At 39.1% G+C, this 25,463-nt stretch overlaps 1 protein-coding gene across 1 annotated transcript in view; it reads left to right on the top strand.

The window, feature by feature from the left end:
• The window catches only part of galnt16 (UDP-N-acetyl-alpha-D-galactosamine:polypeptide N-acetylgalactosaminyltransferase 16), a gene marked incomplete at both ends in the record, with an annotated part of 44,923 nt that overhangs the window by 7,337 nt on the left and 12,123 nt on the right, over nucleotides 1-25,463 (top strand). Inside the window, 8 exons of the mRNA XM_083886825.1 lie at nucleotides 3,604-3,785; nucleotides 7,247-7,345; nucleotides 8,114-8,181; nucleotides 14,063-14,128; nucleotides 15,220-15,341; nucleotides 22,342-22,429; nucleotides 24,107-24,191; nucleotides 24,717-24,820. Coding sequence (XP_083742951.1) covers nucleotides 3,604-3,785; nucleotides 7,247-7,345; nucleotides 8,114-8,181; nucleotides 14,063-14,128; nucleotides 15,220-15,341; nucleotides 22,342-22,429; nucleotides 24,107-24,191; nucleotides 24,717-24,820 — 814 coding nt within the window. The remainder of the gene's footprint in view (nucleotides 1-3,603; nucleotides 3,786-7,246; nucleotides 7,346-8,113; nucleotides 8,182-14,062; nucleotides 14,129-15,219; nucleotides 15,342-22,341; nucleotides 22,430-24,106; nucleotides 24,192-24,716; nucleotides 24,821-25,463) is intronic.

Genomic DNA, 25,463 nt, shown 5'->3' with positions numbered 1-25,463 from the left:
TTGAAACCCCGGCCTCAGTGAGATCTCTGAAAAAACCCGGTCCGGTTACGTAAACAGCAGTTCTCCTGAACAGCAGAAGAAGAATAACGTCCGTTGTGGCGACAGTGTCTTCTGACTCTGGGTCTGACTCCGGGTCAAAGTCATAAAAGGGACTGCGGCGGGGAGTCGTGACGAAGCTATTTTGATAATGAGTAGCAGTGCATCCACCGTTCCAGAGGGGGGAGCTGCGCTTCTGAGAGCGGGTGTGCTAAGTATGTCACTTCCGGGTATTGGCCAATCACAAGACAGTTGGGAAGGCTCTACCCTGGCTGGCCAATCACAACACACTCTGTCTTCTGGGTGTGAGATTTCAGTCTGAAATATCGCGGCTGAGGACAGCGTCAGTAAGGAGAGATTTCTATTGGCTCATTTACAGCAACTAGGAGGTTTTTGACCATAAAAACAAGTTAATGTATGTAAGTAGACCTCCATAACTATAACATATATGTGCAACAGGACCACTCTATGTGAGCTTTAAATATACTTGTTACATGAGAAAAAGATTTAAGTTGATACACTTACTTTATTTAAATCTCTCAGGATTGCAAGATAATACATCATTGTGCAAGCATTGGGCTATCATTTGTGCAGGAGTTGGAAACTGCTCAATACCTCGTCTAATGCAAGTTTTTATGTCTAGTTCTAGGCCAGTTTTATTGATGACCATGTCCCGATGACTGAAGTACCGCTGAGGGAAAGGCTTGGCTGGGTTCCCTCAAAGTCACAGAACAAATATTCAAGTTTTCAGTTTGGCTTTTGTTTCACTGACTCTTCAATGACCACAACAGCTCATAAACTGCTGCTGCTGATGGTGATGGTGATGGTGATGGGATGGGATGTGCTTAGTCCTTTTAACGATGGACCGTGCGACTGTGTTGTTTACGGTGTCCCTTAGATTCCCCTACACGTCATAGCCGTGCTGTTTCCTTTCTCTGTTATGCAGACAACACACATGTGTACCTGCCTGGTAAAACCGCCATTCTGAAAATGTTATGTAACTCAAAATAGAGATTGTTGCTTAGTTTCCCAGCAAATCTATCCAGCATCAGTTCATTCTATCTGCTGTTTTTCTGATGGAACACATATACACTCCCAGGGCTAATCGTTGATAGTAATTTAAGCTTTGAACACAGTAGCAATGTTTTTGTAATTATGTTCGGCATATTTCCAAAATACAGTCCAGTTTATCATTTAATGCAAAGAGACCATTTTACAGGATCTCCTCACGCCTCGATGACAGCCACCTTTTTAAAATCAACACAGTAACTTTATATCTATATCTATTTCAATCTAATCTGGACGTTTTCCTCAACAAGGCCTTTTTTTTCTCACACGTACAGCTCTAAAACAGTTTCTCGTTATTCCTGTTAATCACGATGTTCTTCATGGTTTATTACTGGTACCAGTTTCAATTATCCATCGCTGTGGTGTTTCCTTTCTCCGTTGTGCAAACAACACTTGTGTACCTGCCTGTTAAAAACCACCTGCCATTATGTCAACAAAATGTTGTGCAGCTTAGCTCAAAACAGAGGTTTTGGCGCTTGTTTCCCAACAAACAGATCCAGCATTGGTTCTTTCCATCTGCTGTTTTTCTGTTGGAACACATTAAAGCTCCCATAGAGTGGTCCTATTGCACATGTGAGTTATGGAGGTCTACTTCCATACATTAAATTCATTTCTCCAAGTTTTGTCAAATCATTTTCTGTACGTCAAAAGGCGTGGTCTCAGCACTCCACAACACAAATTTGACTGTAAATTTGCACCTTTAAATTCCACATGTTGTAATCTTTAGCGTGAACTGAACTACATGATGTTTCTCACAGTCATCAAATATGATGAGTCATTTGATAATTGTTTATTTATATATATATATTATTATTATTTGTGGTTTTTCTGTGTTTTTTTTTTTGTTTGATATGGAACGGAGTCATTGTGGCTCAGTAACACCACAATTCTGACGTGTCATGACAGCTGGTGCACGGGTTTTGTTCCCTGTCCTTCAAGCAAGAGACCCGGGTTCCAGACCGGGCTGGAACGATTACCTTTCTCCATGAACTTTCCCTGTTCTCTGTACAACCAAACGCAATGTGACTGCAACACTCACACGGGCCCCAGAGCAGTGGTTAACTCCCTGCTGTTCCAGCCCAAAAACTCAAGTTCAATACCCAGTGGGAGCAACTTTCCAAGTTCTCTGTCCAATCACGTGTGGGGATTAGGCATGTTGGAGAATCTTATCTCATTTTGAACAACTATTGGCCACTCTAAAGTGAGTGTGACATTGAATTCTTGTCTCTCTGTGACCCTGTGATGAACTGGAAAGTCACATTTACACAAAACATGACTCAAATTAATTCATGGATGTTTGGCACAAAATGTGTCCCTGAATGAAAATAAAGCAAGACGACTGTTGAGTGAGGGAGACGGTGAGGTCAGGGCTGAGCGCCCCGAATTGCGCGGACCGAGGGCCCTTTCATGACAGCGAGTCCTATGAGTGGTCCTAGTTATTATTATTTTTATCCATCAGTATTTCTGATTTTCCTCCAAGCACCACCAGAAGAAGCTCAGTTACCACAGTTTGAGAACCATTCAACCAGTGTTTTCAAGATACTTGGAAAATGTAGTAAGCTATGCTACCAGTTACTCTACATTAAATGATGCTTCACTACACCAAAGCTGCCCCCAGAGAAATGCAGCAAGCTAAATTACAGCAACATGGCAAAAGTAGTTTACCTACATTGAGCTATTTCTTGTATTTCTATTGGAATTGGAACAACTTCATTCCAAGTCAAAGCTATCTCAGTGATCAATAAAACTTATCAGACAGATAATATATTAAAAATGTTATGTTCAATTGTTTATTAAACAATAAGCTATGCTCTCACTGCTCCAAAACCAGAACACAAAACCAAACAAAATGTTTGCACAAACATGTGCTCCACATGGTAACAAAAAGCAGGTGTTGAGAGTGTGTGTGTCTGTGTGTGCGCGCACACACCTATGTTTGCGGCTAAGCACCTGAACACATAATTGAGACTCCCTCAGGATCAACACGTCTCCATCCTCCTCACCCTCTGCCATCTTTCCTTCAAGTAACGTAACTCAGGCTAATCTCTGTGGTAGGCATCAGCCCAAGGATTGGTCCGTGATGTCACCGTCATATGGAAGTGCTTGTGTCAGCTCCACATACACGGCCGTGTATGACAGTGGGGTCATTGACTGATCCTTTTATTTCAGACCGTGTTAGAAAGCTCCGCTGTGCTAAGCTTCAGAGATGTTTGTAAAAAATTTAGCTTGTGTGGACGCTACCGCACCACTTGGTCAATAAAAGAGCTAAGCTACTGAAAAGCTATTTGATTCAGAAAACAGCTACGTTACTGCCCAACACTGCATGTAACCTGTTTGCAGCCATCTTGCTTTACTAGCTCAGTGTTGTTATTGCCTCCATCTGAGATAGTCTTTATCACTATTGTGTGAACTATTTGACAACAGTTTGAATGTAACAGACATTTAAAAGTTAAACACCATAGTAGTTTGAAGTTAACCATGTTGTTGTTCCCTCTGCAGGTGACTCAGCCTCCAAGGCCTGATCAGCAGGCTCAGCTCCTGGGCAGCTTTGATGAGAAATCCTACCTGGCAGTGAAACAGCTAAAGCCTGGCGACGACCCATACAAAGACCATGCTTTCAATCTGCAGGAGAGCGACCACCTGGGCAGCGAGCGAGTGATCAGAGACACCCGACACTACAGGTGAGCAGCATTACAGCCTCTGCCCACGTGATTCTGTCTCTGCTGTGTTCTGTAGAGATTGATCCTAGGAAACAGCAACTAATAATAAGACTACAGCCTTCCACACACTAGAGCATAGGTCGATCACAAAATTAAAAAAAAAAAAAAAACACAAAAATGTTAGCCTATCCTTCATCCTCACTATGGCCTTTTTTTGCCTGAATTGCAGGTAAGCCAGTCGGAGAGCTCCTCTTTTCTAACATGTGGTTTACAGCGCATGTGCAGTAAATCGGCGAGCTGATTACCTAGTTAGCCAGTCGCTACATTTATTTGCTACCCATTTCAGGAAGATGTTGAGGTTGATTCACTCACATCAAAAATTGCAACACTGTTTCACTTGAACCCGTCTGGAGTGGAGAATGAGATGTTGATAGTACAAGCAGACATTCAGCTGAAGTCCAGGGCTCATGGACACTTCTGGAACTTACTCACAGAGGAAAAGTACCCAAACATGAGGAAATGTGCTACCTTCTTGACTTAATTATTCGGTTTCCACTCATTTGGAACTCTACTTGAGGATGGTTACCAATAGCTACTGCCTGGACTAAATACTGCCTGACCAAAAATACGCTTGTATTGTGCCATACGGGTTCATGCAGTTATGCAAGGTACACCAACATATGGTATATACCTTATGTTTTATATAGGGATGTCAAAATTAACGCATTAACGCAGGATGATGAATTTGTTGAATTAACGCGTTAATTTTTTTAACGCATTAACGCACTTTCTCACTTTCATCGCGCTACGGGTAGACGTGCAGTTTATGAACAGGCAAGGCAGCGGGCAACTGCTTGGAGCCCTGAGCTGATAGGGGGGCTCCCGACACTCGGAGCCTAAATGCATCAGTGAGCAGCTGCATCCCCGTCTCCCTTAAACAAAAAGGGTTGATTTGCAATGACATCGCAGTAGGAAACCTCCCTAAAGGGGCCCCACGTCTCCTCACGTTAACCTGTGTGAAGCTGAAGGAAATTGAAGAGGAGTTATCAATCAGGAAGTTAGAAGAGGAAGAAAAAAAGAGGATGAAGAAAAAAGAAAGAAAGACACACAGTTGTAAGTGGCGCTGCTGGCGCAGATAATGATATAATCATAACATTAACAGTCACTGTCTAACTAACAGGGACACAGACAGCAGCTAACATTAGCATCAGAATGCTAGCTGACGCTAACGCTAACTAGTAGAAGCAGGTGCTGATGAGAAATTTCCTGCTGTGGGTTTAGTACCACAAGAAAACTATTTAACTTCTATACTTAATATTTTGTTTATAATGTGAGTTATTTACAGTGAAATGTATAGTTTTTAAAAAAAGTTATTCACAGCATTTTATTTTTTCTATTTATTTATATTGTCTTATAATGTGTTTTTTTTTACAATGTAATGTTAATTTTTTACTAAGTTTGTATAGGTTTTTACAAGTTATTTACAGTATTTTATTGTTCTTTACATTTATATTTTCAAATACTTTATTTATCTCTCTGTTCCTACAACAATATAAAGAGGAAATTAGATTTTTTATTGGCATATTTACGAATGGTAATTAATCGTGATTAATCGTGATAAATCCACAGCTACCCTGTGATTAATCTGATTAAACATTTTAATCTTTTGACAGCCCTAGTTTTATATAATAAATAAATATATGTTTATCATTAGTTTATGTAGATTAAGGTAGATCATTTTGACTTGGTCATTTTAGAAGTAGCTCCCAAGCTGAAAAGGTGGGGGCACCCCATGCACATTTGAGGATTTTCAAATATGACTTGATTTAAAAAAAAACATGGGAGACCACTCAATGTTTTAATCCTGAGAAAGCACAGATGCAACGATCCAGTCGAGGTGCAGGACCACACACTTGGCATTTAATCAAACGATTCCAAAGATTTGGGATCTCACAGAAACTCGATTTAACCTGACTTCAGAATATAAACAGACATGGACTTCACGTCACTTCGTCGCTGCTGTGTGTAGGATGTTTTGTGCCGAGAAACGCAAAAAATCTGTGAATGAAGACATGGCTGAGAAGACAGAATCAACTTGTCTTGTACAAGTTACAGTTCTAAACAAAAGTATGCGACATCTGTTTCTCGGTCAACTCGCTCTTAGTGTTTATTGTGAGGTTCTGCTCACACCCCCAATCACTGTTCAGTAGTAAAATATAAAACTTGATATTTAGCGGTTTGAAATCTGGAAGACTCTGATGCATCTGATGATGTTAAAATCATGTGTTAATCCCTCACACTACAGGATAATTTGGCTAGATAATTTGTTCAAATCAGTCTAAAATTGGAAGACGCACACAATTGTCAGAAGGACCAAATCAAGACTGAAATCTGGACAATTATTCTCGTCAGTCCAGCTTGGGTTTAACATTTGGATGAAGTAAGATTTTGATACCAATACAGAGAAACCAAGAGTATAATTTTTCAGAATTGTTAATCAGTGTTTGGATTTCTAAATATATGAAATGTGTAATTTAAAAATTTAGAATTTCCTTTAAATGTTTACTCTTATGATGTAATGAAAAGCAATAGATTGTTAGTTAGAATAAACAGGCTGCACCTGATGTTTATTAATGACAATCTCCAGGACATTTTCTTGAATAATCATTTTAATGTGAGAAAATGTCGACAAAAGCTTGTCCAATTATGCTCAATTTATTTGACAATTTGTTTTTCAGTGACAGCGAGAGCATCAGAGGGTCATGTGTATTTGGCTTTTTCCTTGACAAATGATTAAAACAAAGAATATTAACTTCCCTATATGGAGCAAAAAAAAAACCCTGTTATTTTATCATGATTTATCAATTATTCTCTTTGAATTTTTTATTTTGGGACAAACAAAACAAACAGTAAATTGTGTGTCACACAATCATGACAGTGATGTTTCCTCTTCATGTTTTCTCACCTGGATTTAAAGCTCACAGCTATAGGTAGCAGATTTAAGCAGGGGGTCAGAAATCTGCAAAGCTGTTGCCTGGCAACCACATATTTCCATGTCATTAAAGCAGCAATGCTGAGGCAGCTCCAGAGGGCAATGCTGTTAATCACACCTGCCCATTGTGCCTGTGCGTGTGCGTGTGCACGAGTGCGTGCGTGTGTGTACTTGTATTTGTTAATCTGCCCTTGTCAGGTTCAGTAGTCGTCATGGAGACCAAAACCTGACCTGAATGAGAAAGAACCATAATTTCTGAGGCGCTGGATAAGTTAAGTGCTAACATTTGGAATTTAGGTTAGGTTAAGGTTATAGATGAGGTTTTGTTTAGGTTTTCGTCAGTGCAGTGTCCTCAGAAGAATCACTGTGCACACCTTTGTGTGCGTGTGTGTGTGTGTGTGTGTTTTTTAGCCACTGGATATTTCTGTAACTTCTCACAGCAACATGTGGTTTCCAGAGAGAACTAAATGAAACCTCTGTCTGTCCACAGGTGTGCCTCTCTGAGTTATGACTCCGACCTTCCCCCCACAAGCGTCATCATCACTTTCCACAACGAGGCTCGCTCCACTCTCCTCCGCACTGTTAAGAGGTAATGAGGTTAAACACACGCCGCTTAATTAGACCAGAGCAGTCAGTACGCCATTTGAATGTAAGCACTCCTCAAACTGGTTTGGGGAGAATTTTATCCTCAAATATTTCCACCTTCTGGGAGCCAAGGGACAGTATCATCACATTTACATAGATCAACCCCCTTCTGGTCTAGCTGTCAGTGACATCTGATATATGTCAGCCCTGTACAAAACGGTTGTAGTAGTTTGAACAATGGTTAAGCAGGTCTACGGACCCCAATGGTTCTATGAAGAGGTCCCAGAGGGTTCCCTGAGAAACATAAAAGAAATATGAATATAAATTTCAGAAAAAACGGATCAAAGATGCATCGCATGAATTTTTGAGGGACTACTTTCTCAGCACTATACGATTATATGACGCGCTGCTGCTGCTGCTGCTGAGACATAAATCCTTCAAATTGCAAGGTTGGTTTCATTTCAAACATTCTATCAACACAGATATGTACATCGATAGTCTGCCGTTACAATCGATTTGCCTCGGGTGCACTGTGGAGTCGGTATGAGTGTTTTTAATGCCATGCTAACTTGTATCATTGACTTGCGCTAGCCATAGCATCAGCGTACTCGGCAACTAGAAGAACTGAATGAAATTTCTTAAAAACGTCTCCAGACGTGTCTCCATCACACAGGCTGAGTTGGAAAATAGGTCTTATGTCCAAAATTCCGAACTATCACTTTAAATTGAAAATCGTTTTCCAGATACAATAAACTCTCCTTCTCCCTCCCAGCGTCCTGATGCGAAGTCCTCCATCTCTGATTCAAGAAATAATCCTCATCGATGACTTCAGCGCTGATCGTGAGTCACAGCTTCTTTTTTGTTCTTACAAAGTTACATGTTCAGTGTGTCTGTTTTTCCTGATTTTCGGTTTCTGCCAACAATTTCCACTTCCATGCATCCATAGTTATATTGTATATGTGCTCCCCCAGCTCCCCCAGAAAATCGTGAATCAAATGGAAATCGAGTGAGGTCTGCGGTCTTGGTCATTAGTTAATTTACTTATTTTTGTGTAGTTAATATGTTGTGAAATATGTTTAAACTTAAATAAACTACATATACAGGTAGTTATGTCTTGTTTGTATTAGTTTGTCCTGTTATTGATGCTGTCATGCTGTCATCACCTGACAGTCTGTCCGATTGAAAGCCCCCAGATGCACCAGATGCGCGATGCAAATACAATGCGAATATATTTGAATATCTGTGTTTTTTAGAGGGAATATTCAAATATAATTTTTGAGCAATTTTGACAGCCCTAGTAAGCATGTCTTGGAATATGAAGTTAAGGTCGGCACCCTCCACATCAGTAGGTAACATGGGGAATTTTTATAAAAGATGTTGATTTGCACAGTCAAAGTTCTGTATTTTGACTGCAATTGTCTTTGCATTCTGATTCCTCACTTCATTAGAATCATGAGTAGCTCTTCTTTGTAAACAGTATCGTTTTCTGGGGCCATGTGAACCTGTACTAGTGTGGAGTTATTCTACAGTATTTATGACAGTAAAATAGTCCATCCTAAGTTGATCTACTGCAGTAATTGTGTTCTCAACCAGTAGAAAATGCTGTGAACACCTGATCATGCATGAAAAAAAAAAATACCGTCAGAAACCGTTAGAATTTTGAAAAATAGCAGGGTTTTTTGGTCATACCGCCCAGCACTAACTCTTTACTTATTTTTAAGGACAGCTGTGTTGTATAATTGCTGTATAATAAATATTGTATGATTTCCGTGGCCTTAGACCAATGATTCCCAAACTGCGGTACACAATGTAATGCAGGGGGTACATGGAGACAAAAGAACATACAGCCAGTATGTAGGGCAGTTGCACTGGACCCAATTGGCAGTGGACCCAGCCTACTGGTTGTCTTGGCGGGTTTGCTCGGTCAGTCGGTATATTCTGCTACAACTACAACTCCTCTTGTCATCAAAGCGCAAGAAACGGTGAATATCTTCAAATCTTCCAATAATTATTGACATAGTGGCCTTGTATATTGGGTTTTATTGGGTTGTAGAGGACTCCCAAAGAGCTCACGGATTACTACATCCCAGTTCTTCTCACTTCCTGCAAGAATGGCCAATCCAATGAAGGCCATGAGCTCATCTTTGTTTACATTTTTCTAATCTTTTCCTCTGTCTGTTGCTACTCTTCGTCCCTCCGTTTGTGGAAACTCTTCTATTATATTATCAGTGATAAACAGCTTCTGTGCATCTATTGCAAAGAATTTCATATTCATATGTTTCATATGTTGGAATGATGATCATATAAGTGTGACACCACACATCAGACTTGTTATCTTTCTATCTTTGACTTCCACAGACTCTGAAAGACTGACTCTGACAGACAGAGCTCTGCAATTAGGCACAAATAATCACCTTCAACATAACATAGAAACCCCTGAAAACAAACTTTAGTGGGTAAAGAATGAAGACTCCTGTGAAGGCACACACTACTGTAGCTCTTTCTTTTTTCTGCCCTGAGTGATACAGACACAAGCTTATAGATAATGAGAGAAGAAATGTGAAGCGTGGTGTTGGATCAACTGCAGCCGCAGACGGTGATAAACCCAGGCAATGACACTAACTATGTCACAGAAAAGTCATGGATGTGGAAAATAAGTTCATAAATGACGATAATTCTTACATGTATGTTGCTGTATAAAAATGAACTGGGTGGTGAGACTGCTGACACCAGATGTGTAAGTGGGACAGTAAATGTATACTCACAGTCAGAGTTGATAAGAATCAAAGGTTCCTAGGAGATTCCATAGGAAATGCTTGGGGTCGTTTTTGACCCGTTTGGCCCCATTATTCCTCTTTGTCAGCAACAGGCTGCAGCATTGACACAAGCTCATTCCTGTTTCTCTCTGCATCACTTTCTATAATTACTGCATCTTCTGTCTGTGGGATGAACACATTGACCTACATTCACTGTGTATACACACACACACATTCTTGTACTTGCTGCATACTGAGGACCAGCATTTCCACTTTATAAATCAACACAATTACAAATATCTACTTCATGAATGACATCTACAAAGAACTACTGGTTGCAGTACCATAACATGTCTGCAGGTGGAGCCCCAGAGCAAAAACGTCTGGAAAACTTTTTTGATTTTTTTTAAATAAAAAAAAAAAATTTGACCACAAATTTTTGGTCTAAAATTTAAAAAGACGTCATACTATACTGTCGTCCAAAATTCGGAAAAAAAAAATTTGACCCAAAATCTTTGGTACAAAATTTTACAAAAACGTCATACTATACTATGTCGTCCAAAATAAGAAAAATAAAAAATTTGACCCAAAATCTTTGGTCCAAAATTACCAAAAATTGAGTATAGCATGTAGCAACCTAAGGAAGTGATTTCAATGAATACAAAGTGAGGACCGGCCAAAATGTCCTCACTCCGTAAAAATGACCTCACTTTGTTGGTTAAAAACCCTCACTGGTCCTCAGTATGCCGCAAGTACAAGAACACACACACGCATGCACACACAGAGCTGTCAGAGTTGGCCAGACATTCAAACAGCAGCAGTGGCTCCATTAACTCACTGAAGCCTCATTTATTATCGACCGCTGATGCCAGTCTACAAAAAAGCAGCTGTTGCTACCATGAACTGGCACCAACACCAGTCTGACATAATCTCTTCGTTCTGCTTTATTTTACTTTTCTCAATTAACTCTCACTCACTCATTCACTCATTGTCTATGTAAGGAAGAGGAATAGGACCATATATAAAAAAAAATAATAATAATAAAAAACGTTTTTTTTCCTCAGAATTGTATCACTTCTGAACTTTTTCTCTGAATTCTGATTTTTTAAACATAAAATTCTAAGATCAAAGTCAGAATTTCATATTTTTTTATTTTGATCAGAAAAAAAATCCTATATGGCCCTAATCCTCTTCTGTATCTATGGCAGCGGTTCTCAAACTTTTTATACCACCTGAGTAAATTCAGAAAGACTGAGCAGAAATGATTTTGTTATGAAAACATACATTAGTTCAGAAAATCTGAGGCAAAAAAAATGTTTTTAATGAAAATATCTTGATATTTCAGAAAAACTTGTGGATGCATAAACATAGACATTTATATGTCTGGTGAATGCAATAAGCTGCAATATACTTGCTTACGTGCTTGTATTAGAATTTATTTTAAGCAGCAAAGATGATATTTCACAGTGTTTCTTCACATTGAGTCTGAGTCACTGTGTCCGAAGTGCAGGTGACGTTCACGCGGTGAGAGTGTGATCTGAGTGGTCAGAGGAGGATGGGTTTGTCCTCTTCCTCTCTCTCTGAGTGTAATCCTGTTAATCCTCACCTGGAGGCGAGGACACTGTCCTCATTCAAGGACACTGATCTTTACTGTGGGTTCAGAAGCTTGTGACAAGAACAAACAGCACAACGCACAATATTGTGTCAGTGAGGCTCTGCTGTCGCACTAACAGGATTTTAAACAACTCAAAACAAACATCCACTGAACTCCACCTTTGTTTTAATTCCTCTGTTTGTTTAGTTGTATGCACAGCCATTGTTTCATTCATTCATCATTCATTCATGTCTTTAAAATCTTGTCTGTTTTGCTGTTTGATTGCATTTAATTTCCTGTGTTCCTGTGTTAACCTGCTTGGTATTCAAAGCAGGCACAGGGTGCAGTTACATGGCAGAGTATCAATGTTTCAAGCACTCTGAAACACACACACACACGCTTGCATTTCCTCGCCACTTAACCAAACCTTAAAGGTCCCATGGCATGAACATTTCACTTTCAGAGGTTTTTAACATTAAGATGAGTTCCCCGAGTCTGCCTATGATCCCTCAGTGGCTAGAAATGGTGATATGTGTAAATCAAGCGCTGGGTATCATCCTCCACCTGAGTGTGGATGGGCCAATCTGGAATCTTCCCCTTATGTCGTCATAAGGGGAAAGGTTACCTCCCCTTTCTCTGCTGTGCCTACCCAGCTAATTTGGCTCACCACCTCACCCATGTGAACATGATCTACGACTGTGAGAACGCTAAGGCTGTCAAAATTGCTCCAAAATGACATTTGAATATTTCCTCTTATTCTCTCTCTCTCAAAAAAAAAAAAGGTTTGAATCATTCAAATCTATATTTGCGCATTATGTCAATAACACATGGACAAACTAATACAAGGAGAGATAACTACTTGTATTGGTATTTTTATTTCAGTTTTAACATGCCTAAAACATACACATTACCGATACCATAACATAGACCTCTGTTTTAATTTGGACACTGGTCCTCAGCTGATGGGCTGAGTAAAACATTTACAATGTGTTTATAAACTACATACTAATGAGTATTCATACGTTATAAATGATGAATTCAATATTTATTAATGCTTATTATAATGTGACCTGCAACATCTGATCTGTGGGTGTCACCTTTGACTCTGTTCTTCTTCCCTGAGTAGATAAAGCTCCACATCACCACACACACACGCACGCACACACACACCTGCACTCACTGATCCTCTAGCTTAAATGTAAATAAAACTTTTTTGTACACAACATCAAACATAATCAAACAGGATTACAACGTAATGTCAGCACATGGTTTCTTTATCTACCTACAAGCTCTTAGCAAGATCACACTCACTCTCTGCTGCTAATCCTAATCCTCTCAAGGGTGTGTGTGTGTGTTTGTGTGTGTGTGTGTGTGCGCGCCACTGTTTGCACACTTTTTGTGAAGGTGTAAATTGATATATACACCACTTTATTACTGTAGGTACATAGGACAATAGAGCTCCTATGATGTGGTGAATAATTCAGATTCTGATATGTTTTCGCTGGAGTTTGTTTGTCTGTCTGTTAGCAACATAACTTGAAAAGTCAAACACGGATTTGGATGAAATTTTCCAAAATGTCCGCAATGGGACCAGGAACGAGTGATTAAATGTTGGTATTTTGAGTATTTTGCAGGCACTGAGCTGCCTTGGCTGAGGTCTGCGCTCTCCGAGTGCTTTTCTAGTTTCTGACAGATATTGTGATTACGATGATTCATAATTGGTACCAGTTATTTATTAACTGAGTTTTTCAACTTTTAACAACCATAACACATAATCTATAATCTGATAAATCCCTGCATTGCTGCAAGATTTTGTATGAATGCTATTTTGACAAAGATTTTGTCTTTTAATTTGTATATTGCACCTGACACACACACTATTTTATAATGATAAATAAAAAGTAATGAATTCCTACTAGGGCTGAAACAATTACTCAATGATGCTGATTGGTAAATGCATCGTCAACTATTTTGATAATCGATGAATCAGTTTGAGTGTTTTTAAATAATTAAATCCGGTTTCTCTGATTTTTCAGCTCCTTTAATGTGAATATTTTCCAGTGTCTTTGCTCCATATCACAAAAAGTCTGTAGAGGAACCATTAGTGGATGATGGTAATAATGAGCTGCTCACTGGATTTGTTGATGGAAAAATTATTTTGAATGAAAATTAAGTTTTAAACGTAATAATATAATATTATATGATATAATATTATGGTGTGAGTGGCCTTTACCGAGGGTGTGTATGTGTTTAACTGTAGACATGTCTGTGTCTAAATCCATGTCAGTGACAGAGTGTGAGACAATGTTTTCCTTCTGTGTGTGTTCTGTCTCTGCCATAACGTTCCGTCTCCTCCTGTCTCCTCGTCCAGCTGAGGACTGCCAGCTGCTGTCTCAGATCACCAAAGTCCAGTGCCTGAGGAACAGCAGGAGAGAGGGTGAGTGGACACATCAGGGAGACAATAAGTCAGGATTCAGAGAAATTGGTTTGAAGATGCATCGTCTTGTTTGCAAGTGTCACACATGGACCTTTATGTATGAAAATAATCTCATTGAACAGACATATAACTGTTCAATTTGTTTTAAAATGACAGAACGTCATGTTTTTAATATACTGAATGATCTCATTGGAGAAAAAAATGGTGATTGATTCAATTCAGAAGAATAAAACATTCATGTTTTCAGACATTAAAAGAAGCCTCTTTAGTTTTTTGAACGTTATGGAACAGATCTACAGAGTTTATTAAAAAAGATGTTGAGCAAAGTCAGAACTTTTACAAGAACACGTATTAGAACAATTAATAACACTTAAATTAAGTGTATTCAAACTAAAAGTTAGTATGTTATACATAGACAAGACCTACTGTATAATAATATTCACTAAACTGCAGTTTAGATTAGAGCTGAGCAATGTATTATTTCTGCAATCAGCAAATTGCAAATGTTACAGTTTAATATCTGCAATTATGACAGTTTTGAACTTATGGATTTACTGAATATCCAAGAATAAGGAAGGCACTGATATGGTAGGCTTTTTGGACAACCTGCTGAAAGACACGCTCGACTTTCCCTGACCGAAACTTTGGAATTGAGAGGGCTCATCGGGAACATTGGGCATTTTTATATATATGTATATTTACTGTGCCTAATATGTCTATGATTGAAAAAAAATATTCCCAAATATGTCCTGTTTTTGTCTGTCAAAAAAAAAAAGCGTCGGTCATTTAAACACACAGGGAAGGCATCAGTGACACTTCGGACAGTTCAGCATTAGCGACCAGAGTTTAGTGTTAAAAAAGATCAGGCTACGGAATGTCAAAGAGAAGGCAAACTCATTTGCCTTCAGACTTTGGGTTCACATCCTTAACAGTGAAAGAGACACCCACAGACACTAGAGTAAGTCAAGATAATAAGGTAGCTGCAGCTACAAGCACTGCAGTCGCAACCAGCGTTAGCGAGTCTGCAGGCTGAAAAAAACTGATAATGGCAAGTTAGACCGTTCACCTTCAGTGTCGTTTACTTTCCTCAGGTCTGATACGCTCACGTGTGCGAGGTGCCAACACGGCCTCAGCCGCCATTTTGACCTTCTTGGACAGTCACTGTGAGGTCAACACCGACTGGCTGCAGCCGATGATCCAGCGAGTCAAGGAGGTATATATATACACACACAAACTTGTTTTTATATCTTAGTGAGTACACACGAAATAGACTAGAATAGAATAATGCATTTCCCTTCAGTATCATTTCATTTGTTTGTCATTCTCAGTGTCCTCACAAAGATAGGTTTGGATGTTTTTGGACCCCACAGAGATATAAATACACAAACACACACAGATTCACAATCTGCCTTCAGTCATTCACATAATACATGCAGTGCACACACACACACACACACACACACACACACACACACACACACACACACACACACACACACACACACACAAAGTTTTGTGCAGCTATTCTTCTGAGGACAATGCAGTGACTTCCATTCATTTGGATGGCCTATAAACCCTTATACCTAACCTTAACCAGAGCCAGTTTAAACCTAATCCTAAAACCTTAACCTAACCACAATTCCTCAAAAAATGAGGTTCTGCCTCATTGGGACAAAGTGTTTTTGCCAAAAAAGGAAACGAAGGAAACACCCCCATAATGTAAAGAAGCAGACTTAGGTCCCCACAACATGAGTAATACCTGGAACACTACCACATATTTTGGAGGTGAAACACCCTGGTGTTTGTGTGATGTCAGCCTTCGGGGGGTTTTGCTCATTTTCAGAGTGTGTTTTATTAGCTGTGATGTCACACGTTGGCACTGCATGTTGTTAAATAAGCACTGAATTAACTGTAGACCTGATGTCACCCTCCATGCTGCCACTGCTGGAAAAGGAACAATTCCATTTTGCCAGCCAGTGTGTTTTCCACTTGGCTTTGGAGCATCTTACTCGATTACTTAGTGTGTTTTTGTGTGTTAAAGCAGAGGTTTGTAGTGACACAGTGGTCCTTGCTTCAGGCTGCATGGTGACTTATTTTCTTGTTTTTCTGTTCGGTTGTGTTTCTTTTTAAAATCTCCCCATTTACCACATCCTAAAAATTCAATTACACAGGCCACCAGGGACACAACCGTGACTTGAGTGTTTCACAATTCATAAATGTGAAACAGGATGAAAATCAGAGGCAGCAACTTCTTATTATCCGGGGGATTTTGGTTCTGTCATTTTTGGTATTTTCATTGAAATCTGCAAAGATACTGTTCTGGACACTCTTTCCCTCCTCGTCTCCTTAACTGTATGAGTTTCATGTACAGTACCATAGCTGCCAACTCTCACACATTGGCCGTGAGACTCACGCATTTGATTGACTTCTCACGCTCTAACGCCACACCTCCGATTTCTCACGCTGAAGTACACGTCACTGTTTAAAAAACTGTTCTGAATATATCTGACAGCTGAGTTTATCTGTGTGTCTAATCTGTTGAGCCTGAGAAAAGCCACTCGTGATCGATAAGTTATGCCTGCACAGACTGTGAGGAGTGCTGAACTTTCTTGTTGGTAGTGGTATAGTCCAGTGGTGAAGTAGGTGGACTTGGGTTAATAAAGTCGCTATTTTTACCGGTCACGTAAATTTTTTAAATGATAATAAATATTCAATTGCATTTAATTGTAAATAATTTTTAATTAATATTCAGTCCAAAAAAGCTGAACAAATCCACACCGTGGATACACACATCAAGCAGAATATGAAGAATATGTAACTTTTTCTCCGCAGTAACAAAAACATCTGACTGTGGCCCCAGTAGATACATATGAACAATGAATAGTGGAATATGAGCGGGTCACAGACGCGCTCCAAAGCCGTCCTCCGTCCTCAGCCAGGAGAACTCCCGCTCCCACTGAACTCTGTACTCCCGCCTCACCTTCTTGCTGCCGCTTCCTCGCTCCTCAGAGGCCAAGGGCTGTTTGTCCTTCATCTTCATCTGCATCTATCCCTCTTTTTTCACCTCTTTTATCAACATTGTTATTGGGCTTTTTAAAGAAACTTCTGACACTCAACTGCCGTGACATTTTTCTTCTTTTCTACTTTTCTTCTTCTACAAGAGCCAATTACTTTAATATGCTCTTCGCCACCAAGTGGTCAGGGGTGTGAATTGCAATCTGTCAAAATGACGGATGGCCCTCAAATTTTTCCGTCACCGTTTTAAAAAAAACGGTCAATGACGGAAAATATTCGGTTAACGCGACCCCTGGTCCTGACAGTACAAGTGCACACAGGATGTAAATACCTTACGTTTTACAACTTGGGATGACACTTAACTTTTTTTAATTATTAAATTAATCTTTCTTTCTTTCATTTTAAAAAAAAATATTAACTGGTAATTCACTTTCTGTTTTTTCTGTCATTGTCGGCACCATGTAACGATGTATATTCGTCTTACAGCTGTTCTGCCTCGCTGTTGGCCAGGAATATTTTTAGCTAACCTTACTTTTTACAACTTGGGATGGTGTGCAAAACTTTGATTTATTTATATAGCTTGCTGTTTGCTGTACACATATTCATTTCCTGCAAAACACTTTGACACTGGCAACTCCTCCAACTCCTCCTAGCGACGAGCTACAAATGTAGCGAGTTTTTCTGGTTATTGGAGACTTTTATGGTGTTCGGAGAGTCTCACCTGAAAGCACGTATCACTCTCACACAATAGCAACTTTCTTTACTGAGGAGTTGGCAACACTGGTAAGCATGAATGTTTTGAGCTAACCTTACTCTTTACAGCTTGGGATGTGAGCGAGAAACACATTTGAGAGACATGCTCGGGTGACACTTAATTGTCCGTATTGTGGATAATGGTGTTTGGTTCCACAAAAGTACAACATTAATTACAAATACAAAAAAGTAGACAATGAAGAGACGTGGCTGTCGATTGAAACAACTGTTGTTGGTTATTCCCTCTCCTGACATTAGTAACTCGTGACGGAGCTTTACCATCACAGCTCTCCTCAATCCAACTCTCAGGGCCTATTCCAATTCCTATCTAACCCTCAAGCTCTACCCTAAAACTTAACTGGCCCTCAAAACCAAGTGTTGAGGGTTATTGAAAAGTAAATGATAGCAAACGATCCCTTGTCCGCACCGGCCCGGCTGTTAACAAAAGATCGTAAAATAAAAATAAATGTTACGCAACAATGACGTCAGTAATCCATAATATGGGCCTAAACTAAGATAATACAATGGTTTTCATCATTTTTATATCTCTACTAACAAATAAAATACTTAATTTGTAGCGTACTCATTTCGCTGCTTTCGACGCCATCTTTGTTATGTGAAAACACGCAATGCATTCTGGGTACCGTCCCAAGGGTGGTCTCGGAAAATCGCAATATTGAGGGCGATACAGCCCTTAAACTTGCCCCTCAACTTAATTTTTCTGAGAATCCGGACGACACTTGCACTAGAGGGAGCGCACATTTTTGAGATTGAGGGTTAAGATTGAGGGTTAAGCAAGGAATTGGAATTCAGCCTCAGTCTCCTACTACAGATGAATATTCCCACTGACTTTGCAGCAACAAGCGTTTCATTTTGCATTCTTCTCAATAATCACTCCTCCCCTCTGGAGGCGTATTCCCACCAAACCAACTCTCGCTAACGTACAGCAGCTGTATGTTGTATGCTGTATGCAGCTGTCAGCTGCTTCTGATGATGCCTCGTTTCTTCATTCACTGACTCCCCTGATTTTCCTCTCTGGTTTAAAGAAAATGCTGAATCTGCCTCAACAACTAGAACCTTTATTCATATGGTTGATTTATAAAAAAGTACCATTACTTCCAGACACAAAGCTCTCTAATGAGCTGCCTCCTCAGTGCTGTTGCTGTACAAAAATACTATACTTATTTGTTTTTGTTTTTAATTCCACTCATTAGGCCTTGCATCAGCATCTTACCACACTTGCTGCACCTGGACTCAGGATGAAATTATTTGACTTTGATGGTCGAGGTCAACTCATAAAACACATACTTGACCATAACTTAAGCGAGGGTAAAAAAAAAAATGACATGATGGTTGAAACTAAACTCAAACACCATTTGGATTTAAATTAATCCAAATAAAATGCTTTTTCTGTAAGGTGAAAAACCTAATCCGTGCCACTCAATGTCTCCACATCTTCAAACATGATTGGAGTCAGTAAAACAGAAATGTGTCTCCTGACCCTCAGCCTCGGCTGGACAGCGTGTCCTCTGTGTGGCTCTTTTTCAGACACTGGTGTGTCACACACACTCTGACATTTCCAACAGAGAACTCCGCTTGTCAAATGGAAAATGATATTGCACACGTCAGACTCTAGTTTTCTGCAGCTAATTGTTAATTTTTGTCCTTCTTGTTGTTCGTGTAAACCTGTCTGTAGAGAATTTAACTTTCTTTCTATGTTAAATTAAATGCAGTTCAGTAAAAGAGACAAAATGACAGCACTTGTGATAAACGAAGGAGACTGAGAGATCATCAGTGACATCCATTTCAGAAGTGCTGCCAAAGTCACAGAGGCCCATTAACGGCCTGATAAATGTCCACTGTTTAAAGTAGATGAGGACATTTTACACTCGCACCCTCTTTTTTGATGCAGTGAGTGCAGAGAGCAACAAGTTCAGGATTTGTTTGAATTCAGAGCAGGAATCCAGAGAGAAGCTGCTCTAATTGGAAACAGTGATTTTGTAGTTTCCCAAAGAAAAGCTCTTTGACTACACACAAACACAGTCTGTTTACAGGATTTTGGATTGTTGTAACATGTACACATGTTAGTCTGACTGAAATTGCCTGAAAAATCAAATGTTTCAAAGTTGGACAAACACATCCAGATTTAGTGGACGTGTTCCACAGTCCCTGACACTTCACTTCCCTGTCAACAAAGGCAACATAGCACAAAAAAGGATATAAAGGTGCATTATTGGAATGACGTGGAGACAAAATGTCTGATCACAGATTAAAGGATTAAATATTTTGAAGTTAATGATAGAAAGACGCTGAATAGTGAACGACTCAGTGCTAGCTAAAATTGTTTTCAACTGTGAAGTTACCAGACAGCATCTAATACATCTAAAGGGAGCATATCACCACTAGTGTAGCGGGGCTGGACACACTTTATTCAATAAATCAATGAATGTTTGGTCTTTGCAAACACAATGTAAGATTATTTCTATGCTACAGCCTTCATCTGAAAACTGATCAGTATCCCTGACTGATAGTGATATTTATATATGTATATATATATATATATATATATATATATATATACACATAACTACTCTTATGCATTGCAGGGACATGCTCTTGTGTCAGCATTGGCACTTGGCTTATATATACATATATATATAACTACTCTTATGCATTAAGTCAAAGTTATGATTAAAATTAATCATATAAAATATAAAATATATTGCTTTGAAAAAAAAAAACTGAAGTAGCTGTAATTGTCCAGAAGTCACAAAATAGAGCATGTTTGTTCACGAGTCAAGTGAACTTTGAACTGTGACGGATTTCACTAATTCAGTCCAATTTGAAACATTTTGCTCTCTGTACAGTTTTAACTGTGCCTGGAAATGTACTGACTGACATCAGGCACAAACATACATTTGAGGAAACACTTACACACACCATCGGTCATCATTTGTTCTCTTCAGCGCTGCTGTGTTTACTGTTGTGCTCATGTTTCTTCCGCAGCAGGAGAAATGAGTTTTACTGGTCCAGAGTCTGTTTCTGGGGAATCTGGGTCCATTATAAACCGTGGGCATGACGAGGGAGTTCAGCTTTAAATAATGAGTCTCTCGTTTTATGCTTATATTATTTTTATTCGACTTTGTTCTTTCTACAGCAGTACATATGTTTGTGCTGTGAACTATTGCAGCTCAGATGGAAGAAGGAGTTGGACTGTGACTAGTCACCATCTCTGTTTGTTTATCAAAACCATGAGATCCTGTAGTCACACAAACACACACAGAGATTGATACACTGATTCCTCCGGAGGCACTGTTTCATATTCATCAGTTTATGTAATGCACATGTGAACATCCTGAGAAAGATTCCTGCCTGATGGAAATACTGATAAAAAATGATTACACATACTACTACTGCAAAAATACAGTTTTGAATGCAGTATTCATGTAAAGTCATGTTTAATTCAGTTCTATAACAAATGTAATAAACGTTTCATATAATATATATATGAGACTGTGAGTGTTTTGTGTGTGTTTTCACTTCTACATGTGTTTTGCATTTTGTGTGTGTTTTTGCTTCTGCGTGTGTTTTCTGTCCTGTGTGTGTTTTGTGTGTGTTTTCACTTCTACGTGTGTTTTGCGTTTTGTGCGTTTTCGCTTCTGTGTGTGTGTTTTCGCTTCTGCATGTGTTTTGTGTATGTTTTCTGTCCTGCGTGTGTGTTCTGTTTTCACTTCTGCATGTGTTTTGTGTGTGTTTTCTGTTCTGCGTGTGTTTTCTGTGTGTTTTCTGTCCTGCGTGTGTTTTCTGTGTGTTTTCTGTCCTGTTTGTGTTTTTTGTCCTGCATGTGTTTTCTGTGTGTTTTCTGTCCTGCGTGTGTTTTCGCTTCTGCGTGTGTTTTGTGTGTTTTTTCTGACCTGCGTCTTTTCTGTGTTTTCTGTCCTGCGTTTGTTTTCTGTTTTCACTTTTGCGCATGTTTTTGTTTTCATTTGTGTTTTTGAAACTGCAGCGTTTGTGAATATGCTGTCATATTGTTTACTGTCTTACTATTATTTATTCGATTGTTTGATGGTTGAGATTTATGAGAGTGTATCATCACTTCCTTATTTCTGTTTTATGTTCAAGATGTTAATCCCATTTGTTATTTTTGGATGGATTATGATTTGTGTGAATGTAAATCTTATGTGCAATTTGCTATGTATGTATAAATACATATATATATATATATGTATATATATATAGAGAGAGAGAGAGAGTCTGATTTATTGATAAAATCGTGTGTTTAACTTGAAGACCTTGAAGATTTACAATAGTCCAGCCAAGATATTGGATTTCAACAAATTTGTATGATTTCCATCTTCATAGATTTTTTTTAAGTGCATGTAAATGGAGTTTAAATATAAAATGATTTATCATGTTAATTGATTGTGTTTCCTCCTCCCACGCAGGATCATACACGAGTGGTCAGCCCCATCATTGATGTCATCAGCCTGGATAACTTTGCCTACTTGGCTGCCTCTGCGGACTTGAGGGGAGGTCAGGACACAAAAACACAAATCATGCACAGAAACAGCTGCAGTCAATAATATACTTTTTTTTTTTTTGAATCCTGTTTGACAAAACCATCACGATTTGTCCCAGATCAAATCAAATTTAAAACCCATGATGTTTCCTGTAAGGACTTGCTGTTACAGAGAGTGTGTTTACAGGGTGAATTTATGGAACTGCATTGAATCAACAGGAGACTATTGTCTTGACTCTTACACGTTGACATCCATGTTTCTCTGTTTTCATTTTAAAATGCTCACAAAATGCAGGACATCAGTCAGGACATCTTCAGTCCTTCAGTACTTTTTTCATTATTTAACAACAGCATAGACCTGCAGCCATAGCTTATGAGCTAACCTCTAAACCTGACCTCTTTCTCTGTGGTGAAATGACGTGTTTTCAGTGATTCCACGCCTCTCAGCTGAATTATTTTACTATATTTCTGTGTCACCTCCACAGCTACAGGTCTGCTAAATGATTTGCTAGTGGGAAATTTCCCGTAGCTATAGCGTGGAGGTGACAAGAACTACGAATTACTGTACCGTTGTTGGTTTCTTACAGTCAAAGTGGTTGTGGATATTACTGTTGGATTTAAAGCACCCGTGTGTAACTTCTGTCACATAAGTGTTGCTAAGCACCTCAGACTTAGGACCAATTCCAATTCCTATTATTATTATTATTGTTATTTTGTCACTTAGAAATGGGACACCCCTTAAATGCAGATACGTCTTCAGACTGTGGGGGGCAGAATAACGCGAAAGCTGCGTCCAGTCTGTCAACTCCAAAAAAGAAGAAGAAGAACACATTTACGTCACCATTATTTATTTATTATTTTATTTCAGTCAAGTTATTAGGTTGTCAGTTAGTTATAAGATGATACTAATACAAATACCACAACCACAGACATATTCAGCTGACAGTTACCACACACCACGGCTTATTGAAAAGTAAACCATAGCAAACGATCGATTGTCGGCCGGCTATTGACAAAAGATGGTAAAACAAACGCAACAATGACGTCAGTAATCCACAATATGGGCCTAAACTAAGATAATACAATGGTTTTCATCATTTTTATATCTCTATTAACAAAGAAAATACTTAATTTGTATCGCACTCGTTTCGCTGCTTTCGACGCCATCTTTCTTATGTGAAAACACGCAATGCATTCTGGGTAGCCCTTGCTCCTAAGGGTGGTCTCGGAAAATCTCAATATTGAGGGCGATACAGCCCTTAAACTTGCCCCTCAACTTAATTTTTCAGAGAATCAGGACAGCACTTGCACTAGAGGGAGCGCATTTTGAGATTGAGGGTTGAGATTGAGGGTTAAGCAAGGAATTGGAATTCACCCTTACACCATGCTTCAGTTGAGTCTGGAGAACTTTCTGAAAGGACGATTTTAGGTCCATATTCCAACCGTTTGCTTAACTTGCTTAATGGTATCCCACTTCCTAACTTGTTTTTCAGAGAACTGAGGTTAATTCTTTACCCTAACGTTCACTGCCATCTCACTTTACTCGCGTAGCTGTTGTGTTTCCGCTTTCCCTCCATCAGTCCTGATGTTAAACAGTGATGCAGCTGATAGAGGCATTTTGAATGTAACACATTTGTTTTATACTGAAACGTTACAAAGTACAGCTTTAACTGTTTGTCTTTCTCTGTCAGGGTTTGACTGGAGCCTCCACTTTAAATGGGAGCAGATTCCCATCGAGCAGAAAATGGCGAGGAGTGACCCCACACAGCCAATCAGGTGTGACCTCATTATCACTACATCAAGATACAGCAGATAGACAGATGTAAACTACAACGGACAATGAAGCAAATAAAAGAGTAGGAGACAGACGAGCAAACAAGATAGAGGAAAAAACAAACTTAGTTGTTGATGGTGTAAATAAACATTTTATGAAAGATAAGGAAATAATAGAACAGGAAGAGAAAATACAGAAAGAAGGGGAAAGGAAAGAACAGGTTCAAAGAGAAAGGATGGAAATATAAAAAACAAGGAATGAGTGACTTGGAAAGAAACAAAGAATGAACAAACAAAGCTATTAAAACACAAAAAAAACAATAAAAATACTATTAAACACAATAAAACAATAAAGTAGTAATAATATTCAGTAGTAAATGTATATGCGCTTCTACATTGTCCAGTTGTATTGCACTCGATTGACATAATATAACAATCAAGTACTATTATTAGAACAATATTATCGTTCTTGGTAAAAAAAGAAAGAAGGGATGTTAAAATGAAATGAACTCCTCCTCTTCTGTGCAGGACGCCTGTCATCGCCGGTGGGATCTTCGTCATGGACAAAAGCTGGTTTAACCACCTGGGCCAGTACGACACTCACATGGACATCTGGGGAGGAGAGAACTTTGGTGAGCTCTCCACACATTTTAGATCATATTCACACCATGTTAAAAACCTATTGCCAGTTATTGCAAATGCTTAATTGCTGTAGTTGTTGCTAACGGTGGTACAACCAGTTATACGGTTTTAGGGGGTAATTACTTTTTCACATATAGGTCCATGTAGGTTTGAAATATTTAAGTGTGTCAAACATGCTAAAGAATAAGAAATCAGGAAGGGGGCAAATACTTTTCACAGCACTGTAGCTGCTCATTTTAATTTGAAAGAAGCTTTAGTGAATGTGCATTGCAGTAGTTGCTACCTGAAATTTGTTTTGTTCTATGTATGCGCAAAGGGTGGCTACTTCCTGGTCTTGGACCTTCTTATCTTTTAGAATTGCTTTTACCATATGAACCCTCGCGGACCCTGAGATCCAGCACTGACCTTTTAATAATCCCCAAAGCTATAACACAAACCTACGGTGAGGCATCTTTTCAGCACTATGGCCCCCGTCTGTGGAATAGCCTGACAGAGGACTTGAGGGCCAGAGAGGGAGAGAATTTTAATATTTTTAAAAGCAGGCTCAAGACCCACTTATTTAATCTGCCTTTTAACTAAAGTCTTACCTTCTTAGTCAGTTTTTCTATTTTAGACCCCTGTATTTTAAATCTT

Source organism: Microchirus variegatus, assembly GCF_963457635.1.
Source record: "Microchirus variegatus genome assembly, chromosome: 3".
Lineage (NCBI taxonomy): Eukaryota > Metazoa > Chordata > Actinopteri > Pleuronectiformes > Soleidae > Microchirus > Microchirus variegatus.
The sequence above is the reverse complement of the archived record's forward strand: the minus strand, read 5'-3'. Positions and strand labels throughout refer to the sequence as shown.